Source organism: Calidris pugnax, unplaced genomic scaffold (genome assembly GCF_001431845.1).
Source record: "Calidris pugnax isolate Ruff unplaced genomic scaffold, ASM143184v1 scaffold639, whole genome shotgun sequence".
Taxonomy (NCBI): domain Eukaryota; kingdom Metazoa; phylum Chordata; class Aves; order Charadriiformes; family Scolopacidae; genus Calidris; species Calidris pugnax.
The window spans coordinates 309,563-319,048 of NW_015091443.1; the positions used below are offsets into that span (position 1 = coordinate 309,563).

Below are 9,486 nucleotides of genomic sequence, written 5' to 3' on the forward strand. Positions count from 1 at the left end.
TTCATGGTGGAGGAGGTCTCAAGTCACCATCGTCCTGGTGGACAGATCACTTGGAACATCTGAAACCACCTGCTGTGTGGCAGGATTGCCGTGGACCATGCTAGGTCATGGAGAGGTCTAGGTCACTCCACTATCTAATTGCAAAACAAGAAATGTTAGCAAGGAGGAGTGCACAAGAACAGCATATGCCAAGGGATATCAGCAACGTGGCGCCCTTGCTTTTAGCCATTAAAGACTGAGCTAACAGCCTGAAGAAAAAGTGTCACTGGAGAAAAATGTAGGGAAAAAGAGTAGAAGAGCCATTGGGGAAAAAAAAAATGAATTTTTTGGGTCTTTGCACAGCTACAGTAGTACAGGGAAAAGTCCACAGGGTGTCATCACAGCATCAAGGAACAGCAAAAAAACCCAAAACCGACACCCAAAACCCAAACCAAACCCAAACCCCCTCTCTGGAATAAAGGCTTCCTGCACAGCTTTTGTCTTGGGAAGTCCATGCAACATATTTATAGTGGCTGTACTCATCTTCGTGCTGAAAGACTTTAAAATCTACTCAGCAGTGAAAACATTTTGCTTTTTTGCAACATTTTTTTCCCCATTTCCCGATGGCATGGGAAAAACGCAGCAGCACCCGGGAGGAGAGATGCGCAGGCTCTTCCCTGCTCTCTCTTCACTGCTTCAGCTCCCCAAAATCCTATTTGCATCAGTGGTTTTGCTTCTCTTGAATGTCTGTGCGTCCTCCCTTACTCTCCCCATGGGCTCTAACTGTCCCCAAGTCTCTTTACTTGGCTTTTTCCTCAGGTTCTTCACTCCTTCCTCTGCCACGTCCACCCTCCCCACGGCTGTGATCTGACCTCACTGGATCAATGCTGATCAACCCGGCATCAGTGTCATTAAGCTGGCAGGAATGAGATGAGTGTGTAAAATGAAAGCCTCCCCCAAATCAACTTACCAATTTTATATATCTCCTCCACATTCTTGGAGCTCATACAACAACTTTTATATATATAAATAGAGAAGCCATGCCTGGCAAACCCAGATTTTGCTGCCTAGACCTTGTTCTAGTGGAGCTTCCTTCAGATTACAGTTGTTTTAGTACAAACGCTCCCATCCTGTTGGGAAATACAGGGAGAAATCCCGGCGGGCACGCACCGGTGCCCCCGTTTGTGCAGCAGCAGGAGCCCAAATCCCAAATCCTGGTTCCTAATCCTGAGGTCCCCATGAGCAGGACACACAACGGGGACCTGCCCCGAGATGGATGCCCCGGTGGGTGCCGGGGCGGCGGCGGAAGGAGGCTGCGGACGCCCTTTGCAATGATGCTCATTCCTTTATTGGTGCCATCCCCAGGTTTTCCGGAGGGCGCTGGCGCTTCCTGGCCGTTCCCAGCGCTGGGACAAAGCTAGGGTACAGCAGATTGAGGTGTCCATCCAAAGCCAGAGGGAGTGGGAGATTAATGACCTCTCTCCATACAGTATGTATAATATATATATATTTATAATATGTCCTGTATATTCATATGTATAGAGTGACAAGGATGGGCCACCGTACAGTAAACTTTTGATTTCTAAATAAATCACCAGAGCAACAGGCACGAAAATTTGGTCCTAATCAAGGCCCTCACCTTGTGAATCAATCCCAGACAGACCCCAACCCACCCCCTGGCAAAAAACAAATATGCCCAAACCTGAAACCCAAAATAACAAACAATTAAACCACCAAAAAAATAAAAAAAAAAGGAAAAAAAAGAAAAAAGCCCCAGCCCAGCCCCGTTCCCCCCCCCCCCCCAGGATTTGCCCCCTGTACAGTCACTGACATTGACGGTAAATAGACCCCTTGGCTACACGCACGCACCCACACACACCTACACACACTCCTATGTAAATACACACGCACCGACACACGGAGACCAGAGAACATTACAAATGTACAGCCCAGGTGCTGCAGAGGCTGCGGGGCCGCCCCGGGCAGAGGGAACGCGTCGCCCCGACATCCCATCGCCCGGCGTCTGCTCCCAACCTTCCCCGGGGATTGTGCTAAGGAGGCTGGGAGGACACCAGCAGCAGTGGAGAGAGACACCGGACCCACGGGCAGGACAGATGTGATACCAGCAGCACTATGACATTGACAGCGGCTCAGCCTGTCCCCAGCACCAGGTGCTCGGATGCCCATCCTGTGCTCCATGTGGATGTGACCACAATCCTGCTGGAAGGGCTTCCACGTGGATCCCACCATGTCCACAGTCCTGCTGGACCTGGACCTGTCCCTTGCTGTGACACAGATGAGGACCAACGCGTGCCATGGGTGACTGGTGTGGAGCACATCCACCCTCCCACAAGATGCTCCATGGCCGGGGGCAAGAAGGGTGAAGGAGAAGACACCATCAGCTCCTGAGCTTTGTCTCCATGCCCTCGGCAGAGAACGGCGCTAAGAGAGACTCTGTCACCAGTTCACCACCTCAGGGCTCCACCAGCTGCTGATCCAGCTCAAGATGAACTTGGGGCAATTAGAAAATAAGGAAGGTAGGAAAACCTACTCCTGCAGGTCACCCTGCAGGCAGCTCCTCCCCTTCCCGAGGTCTGTGCCTCCTGGCCCCAACCCACAGACCTATCCTGAAGATGAAATAAAGAACCAGGTTTCTCACCCACCAGGTTTCATGGGGCCAGACAGCTTGTCCCAGGGGATGTGCATGGACACATCAACCACCAACCCCCTGGCTCCTGGTGGTGCCTGTGGACAGAAGGAGCTCACCCCAGGCCACGGAAGGGACCCCTCTTTCACTCCTCACACCCTTCCTCCTGCATCCTCCTCCCCAGCTAAGCACAAACCAGACCTGGCCACTGCTGAAAGGGAGTGAGCTCAGTCCTGGCAGCAACCTACAGCTTCCAAAGTCACCTCCAAGCCAGCTGCTGGAGTTGGGGGAAAGACAAAGATTTCAGAGGGGCAGGTGTTATGAGCCAAAAGTGGGGAAGGGAAGATGGTGGCAGAGGGCAATGATCAAGAACATGAGGCAGGACAATGTTACAGGGGATGGGGAGAAGAGCCCCCCACAGCAGAGCAGGGGATGTGTCAGGAGACGGGTGGGAAGGTCTGTGGACCCCCCAGCTCACCCACAGGGAGCATTTTGATGGGACGCTCCCGTTGGGTGGAACTTGCACTGCTCTGAAGCAGACACAGCTGATGTTTCTCCTCCTGATGTTTAGGATCACAGGATGGTTTGGGTGGGAAGGGACCTTAAAGCCCCCCCAGTGCCACCCCCTGCCCTGGGCAGGGACACCTCCCACCACACCAGGTTGCTCCAAGCCCCCTCCAACCTGCCCTTGAACCCCTCCAGGGGTGGGGCAGCCACAGCTTCTCTGGCCAACCTGGGCCAGTGATGTCCATGTTTGTGCCTCAGCCCCTCTGCCTCCCTCAGCCTGGGTCCTCCCGGCAGGAGTCATCGGGGGGAGCAGTGACCAGTCCTCCAGTGGAAGAAACTCCCTTCGTTGCCACAAGACACTTGTCCCTACCTGCAACCTCAGCTCTGCCTTCCCAGGGACTGGCCTCAGCACCCATCCCTTTGAAGACCCCTATCCTTCCATGTGAACCTGGGGGTCACTCTCTCATTCATTAAGATCGGATCTCCTCCACCTCCGCACATCTGGAAGCCATCCCAGGGAAGCCACAGCTGCTGGCCTGGCACTGCCAGGGATGGTCCTCAACAAGGACCCTCAGTGGAACTGCTGAAAGCTGAATGGCCCAGGAACCCCGAGCGATGTCCTGGCACCTACGTGTGCTGCTGCCTGGGACAGGTTTCAGATCTCCAGAGTGGCATCATGGCTTGTCCCCCCTCATCCATTACCCGTTTCACATCCATCCCTCCATGACCCATGCAACCACCAGTAAAGTTCTCCCAACTACGAGGTGACCTCCACATGGTGTTACCCAGCCTGGAGGAGAGCGATGGTGACAACCCTCCTCCAGCCATCACCATCTCGTCCTGCATTTCTTCATTGCTGTCGGTGGCCAGGATGGTGGACGCTCTCACCTCTGGTTTCATTTAGGTAGCATTGCTCCCCAGACAAGGGTGGGTGGAAGAGCATGGAGATTTCCATCTTCTGTTCTTGCTGGAAGGAGTTAAACACCCACTTAGTCAGGTTGGTGTCACCCAACGGAACAGGACAGGGCACCTCCAGAGCACAGCACAGGTGGACAAAGCCCCGTCACCACCGGGACCAACGTGGTTTGGTTCATCTGCAAAGCCCTCGCTGTGGATGGGGCCGGCGTTCCTGGAGTGACAGCCATGCCCAGAAGTCAGTGAGATGTCACTGCTGCCACCAGCGTTGATGCAGGATGGAGAGTCCCTCAGGGCCTGTGACAAGCCCAGCGCAAGGTGCTGCCACCACCAAGTCTCCAAATCCTGGCAGAAACGGCCACATTCCCTGGGATCCAGCAAAGCAAAGGCAGCACCAGAGTCCGGGGCTGCTTCTCCTCCTGCCAAAGCCACCAGAGAGGGGCACATGGCCTCTCCTGCCCACTCTGCGGAGCCCGACGGTGGGCAGTTCACTGGTGGTGCCCACCTGGGTGGTGTCCCCGTGTCCCAGCCCCACGTGGGGGTGGCGTGGGGGTGGCGTGGGGCGGGCTGGGGGCTGCGCTCGGCGTGGTGCCCGCTGCCAGCCCCGGGCGGTCTCCTCCAGTCCCAAGGCGCCTCCTGACTCCGCGCATCAACCACTCCATAAATAAATACCTTAAATAAATAAAGTGACAGATCCAGATGGGGGAGGAGGTGGGGGAGGGGAGGGCAGAAGGAAGGAGGAGGAGGGGGGGGCTCCCCTGTCCCCCCGGGGGGGCTGTTCGTGAGCGTCTGACACAAACACACGCGCACACAAAGTAGCTGAAGACAAAGACTGGGCCCGGTGGAGATGCTGCCGGCTGGAGCCCCCGTCCTCGCCGGTCGGGGGGGGGCACAGTCCTCGCTGCGAGGCGGTGGCGGGGGGGACACGAGGGGGAGGTCCAGGACGTCACTCCTGAGCTGGCATCGTGGCGGCGCGCGGGGAGCTGGAGGTGAGGGAGACATGCGTGGTTGAGGATGGCAGTGACCGCGGCGTCTGGCACCTGGAGAGGGGGGGACAGAGAAAACCTGGTTTCCTTCTCCTTCCCCTTCGCCTGCCCCCCTGCTTTCCCCAAAATCCAGCCATTTCCCAGTTATTGGTGACACAGGAAGCACCAAAGGGCTGGGCAGGACAACACCTTGTGTCCTGTCATCTGGGATATATGGATATCATTGAATCACAGGATGGTTTGGGTGGGAAGGGACCTTTAAAGGCCATCCCAACCCCTGCCCTGGGCAGGGACACCTCCCACCACACCAGGTTGCTCCAAGCCCCCTCCAACCTGCCCTTGAACCCCTCCAGGGATGGGGCAGCCACAGCTTCTCGGGGCAACCTGGGCCAGGCTCTCCCCACCCTCCCACCAAACAAGTTCTTCCCCACAGCTCAGCTCCATCTCCCCTCTTGCAGGGTCCAACCCTTCCCCCTCCTCCTAGGGCTCCCCTCTCTCCTCCAGAGTCCCTCCCCAGCTTTCCTGGAGCCCCCCTTCTTGAGGGACTGGCAGGGGCTCCAAGGTCTCCCCGGAGCCTTCTCTTCTCCAGGCTGCCCCCCCCAACATTCTCAGCCCCCGCTCCCAGCAGAGGGGCTCCAGCCCTCCCAGCATCTCCGTGGCCTCCTCTGGCCCCGCTCCAACAGCTCCATGTCTCTCCTGAGCTGAGGTGTACATGATGATATATGACATCATCACCCTATTTTTAATACTTATCCAACAACCAAAGCAATGTCAGCCGTATTTAACAATCTGATCATACCCTGACAACCCATGGCCAGTTTCAACCCCAAAAAGAACGGAGAAGGCACTTGCAGCTCTGCCATGACTCCTCCGCCTGCCCCAAGCCCACACCCTGCCCCACACGGAGCATCCCGGCCACCAGCACTCACCAGGAGCGGGACTTCCTCACGCGGGAGGCCGCCGGCCTCTCCAGGATGCTGTCCAGGTGCATCAGCCTCTCCATGTGAAGAGCCCGTGGGTCCTGCTCTGCCGGGTCCCTGCTCCGCTCAAACTCGAAGATGGCTGGAGGGGAGAGGTCCAGCTCCAGGAACATGATATTCTCAGCCTGCAACCAGGGAGGGTAAAGAGAAAGCCAACATGGGGAGTCACCACACGGCAAAACACAGCAACAGCTCCAGCAAGTCCACGCTGCCAAGGAAGCCGAGGGGCACAGTGGGGAGCAGAACCCTCCTCTGGCTGTCTCAGCCACAGGGTGAGCTCCAAACTAGAGCCCAGGCTCCTGGGTCTGCCCAGGCTCTTCTGGTCTTTCCTGGGGCTGAGCCCAGCAGGTGAGGCTGAATGGCCCTGTCCTCTCAAACGGCAGGAGCCACCAGAGCCAGTGAGGCAGCAGCTCAAGGACCCACTGAGCACACGGCCACCATCTTCCAGTGGGAGGATGAAGCTGGGACCTTGAACTGATGTATTCCAAATCATCATGAGCTTGTTTACTCCATCTTCTCTCCCACTGTTCATCCATCCATCTGTCCACCCATTCTTCCACCCATTCTTCCATCCATCCATCCATCCATTCATCCATCTGTCCATCCTTTCTTCCTTCCTTCCTTCCTTCCTTCCTTCCTTCCTTCCTTCACTGATGTATTCCAAATCATCATGAGCTTGTTTACTCCATCTTCTCTCCCACTGTTCATCCATCCATCTGTCCACCCATTCTTCCACCCATTCTTCCATCCATCCATCCATCCATTCATCCATCTGTCCATCCTTTCTTCCTTCCTTCCTTCCTTCCTTCCTTCCTTCCTTCCTTCCTTCCTTCCTTCCTTCCATTCATCCATCCATCCATCCACTCATCCATCCTTCCACTCATCCCATCCATCCATCCACCCACCCCATTTCACTAGCAACTTGTCCCCCAGCACACACCAGTGCCCTCTCACGTACCCGGTACCGAGGGTGAGACCCCATGGCCATGGCCACCCGGGCGTACTGGCTGATGGGTCTCTTGTACCCCACCGCAGAGGTCGGCCGCCTCTTCATTTGGTTGCTGTTTCTAAAAACACAAATTGAGAGAAATATTTATTAGAGAACATAAATTCCTGATAAAAATGCATCCAAGCAGTGATGAATGGAGCTCCTCTACAGGGGGTGAAGGGTGGCCCTTCCCAGTGGGGCTTGGCTTGGAGAGGATTTCCACCTGTAGGCACCTGCAAGCATCCTGGGGTCCCCGTTGTCCCCCCCCAGCCCTGGGGACATCCCATGCCCACGGGTCAGCAGCACTGGCACAGAGTGTGGGTCGGGGCCGGGGACGTACCCTCCGGTGGGCACCAGCGGCTGGAACTTCCACTGGTCCTCGTCACCATCGAAGTACAGGCGGTTCATGATCTTGTTCTTCTCCTCTGGTGGGATGAAGTTCTCGATGATCAAGTACCTGAGCGAGTGAGGGACCAAGAGAGGGACAGAGCGGGAGCAGGGGGATGGGAAGGAGCAGGAGAGGAAAGAGTTAACGTGACAAGTGACAGAAAAGAGGTGGGAAGGGGAGAGGAAAGGGATGTCAGGAAGACACAGGGAAATGGGAAATCATCCAGGAGATGGAAACAGGATGGAATGGAGAGGTGGAAGCCACAGATCCAGCCGATGGAGAGGCAGGAGAGGGAGGGCAGAGGAAGGTGGGCATCAGAGAGGAGTGAAGGCATCTCCCAGGGCTTCCCTCCAGGCAGGAACCCGGCTCCTCTTGGACCTGTCTGCTCCCCCAGTTGCCCCACTGGGAAATACACCACAGCTCAATGGTGCAAAATGGACCCCAAAGGGACTCTTTTTTTCCACCTTTTTGGGGGCAAATTGAGCAGCTGCAGAAAATTGTTCCGAGTGGATGTTTCACTGAGGTACCCACAGCTTTTACAGAGACTGAATCCTGTTCGAAGGGGAAGGCAGCAACATTTGAGATAAAATTTTGTTTCTATCAAAAGCATAAATGTTTTCCCTTGAAAATGCTGAAAAATGTCTATGTCTGGGTGGGGTTTTTTAAAGATACTGAGTAAGATTATTGCTTGCTGTGACAACAAACCCAACAAGGGGGTGGGTCAGCAGCTGCGGGAGGGTCCTGCAGGGACAACGCTGCTTGGCTTTGCCCCCCCAGAGCTGCTCTGCCCCCCCCGACCACGCTCACTGTCGTTTCTGCTGGGTATTTTGGGGGGTTTCACCTTTCTCAGCAACTTTTTAATACTCTCCTGTGCAGCTCCCCCAGCTCAAGGGGTTCAATGGTGTTTCACACCTTCTGCCACCACTGACAGGGCAGGAGGTGCCCAGTTTTCCCCATCAGTGGGTGTATCGAGGCCCCCAGCTGAGCACTCCAGATCTGCTCTGAGCACCCCAAATCTTCTCTGAGCACCCCAGCTCTGCTCCGAGCACCCCAAATCATCTCTGAGCACCCCAGCTCTGCTCTGAGCACCCCAAATCTCCTCTGCAGGGTCTGCAGAGGGGTCCAGTTCTGCTCTAAGTGCCCCAGTTCAGCCCTGCACACCCCAGTTTGGCCCTGTAGACCCACCTCAGCTGCTCCCAGGTGTAGGGGGGACATGCATGACCACCTACTTGAGCTTCAGCTCCCGTGTCTGCTCGTTCTGCGCCTCCTCCAGGTCCTGGCGCACGCGGATGTACTCGTCGTGCTGGTCCTGGATCTCCGCCTTCACGGCCTGCAGCTTGGCGTACAGCTGGGGGACAGCAGCAGCCCCTCAGCCCCACGGCTTGGGGGGCTGTGGGGAGCCGGGGGGATGGTCCTTCCCACCGCCCTCCCGCCACCCACCACGCTCTCACCTTCTTCAGCTTCTTGGTTTTGATCTCCACCTCCTGCTGCAGGGAGGTGTACGTCTCCCGCAGCTCCATGGTCTCCTCGTCCCGCAGCAGCATCTCCTGCTGCATCTCCCGCTCCCGGCGTTTCTGCAGTGGGGGGGGAAATGCTCAGAGCTGGGAGGGGGATCCAGCCCCCCCGGGGCACCCCTGTTGCCCCCCTAAACCATTACCTGCTCAGCTATCTCCTGCCGCTTCAGCTCCAGCATCTTCTGCTGCTCGTTGGTGTGGTCCACGATGGTCCTGCCACCGATGAGCAGCTTGCTCTCCATCGCCTGGGGGGGCAGAGCAGAGGAGGGGGGGGTCAGGGCACTCCCCCATGGGCTTTGCTCCTGGCCATCCTCACTGGGTGGTCACCCTGTCCCTGGTCCCCATCCTGGGCTCCCTGTCCCCACCCCAGGCTTCAGGGCGGTGGGGGCTTTCGTTCCCCAGCAGATGGGGAGGGGGCTGCACATGGGCCCCGAGCAGCTAGGGGGTGGTTCAGCATCCTCCCATCCCACCCTGAACCATCCCACCCCACCCTCTCACCCTCACCCCCCATCCCACCCCATCCTGTCACCCTCACCCACACACCCCATCCCACCCCACCCTGTCACCCTCACCCACACACCC

General features: G+C 56.9%; 1 protein-coding gene across 1 annotated transcript; it reads right to left on the reverse strand.

Moving 5' to 3' along the window:
* Positions 1 to 1,304: 1,304 nt before the first annotated feature.
* KIF3C (kinesin family member 3C) lies at positions 1,305 to 9,178 on the reverse strand. The gene is made up of 7 exons (XM_014961575.1): positions 9,048 to 9,178; positions 8,842 to 8,964; positions 8,620 to 8,738; positions 7,343 to 7,459; positions 6,973 to 7,081; positions 5,964 to 6,139; positions 1,305 to 5,088 (listed from the first exon to the last, which is right to left on the reverse strand). Exons 1-7 carry the CDS (start codon positions 9,144 to 9,146, stop codon positions 4,995 to 4,997), a joined length of 837 nt encoding a protein of 278 aa, XP_014817061.1. The 5' UTR covers positions 9,147 to 9,178; the 3' UTR covers positions 1,305 to 4,994.
* Positions 9,179 to 9,486: the final 308 nt, after the last annotated feature.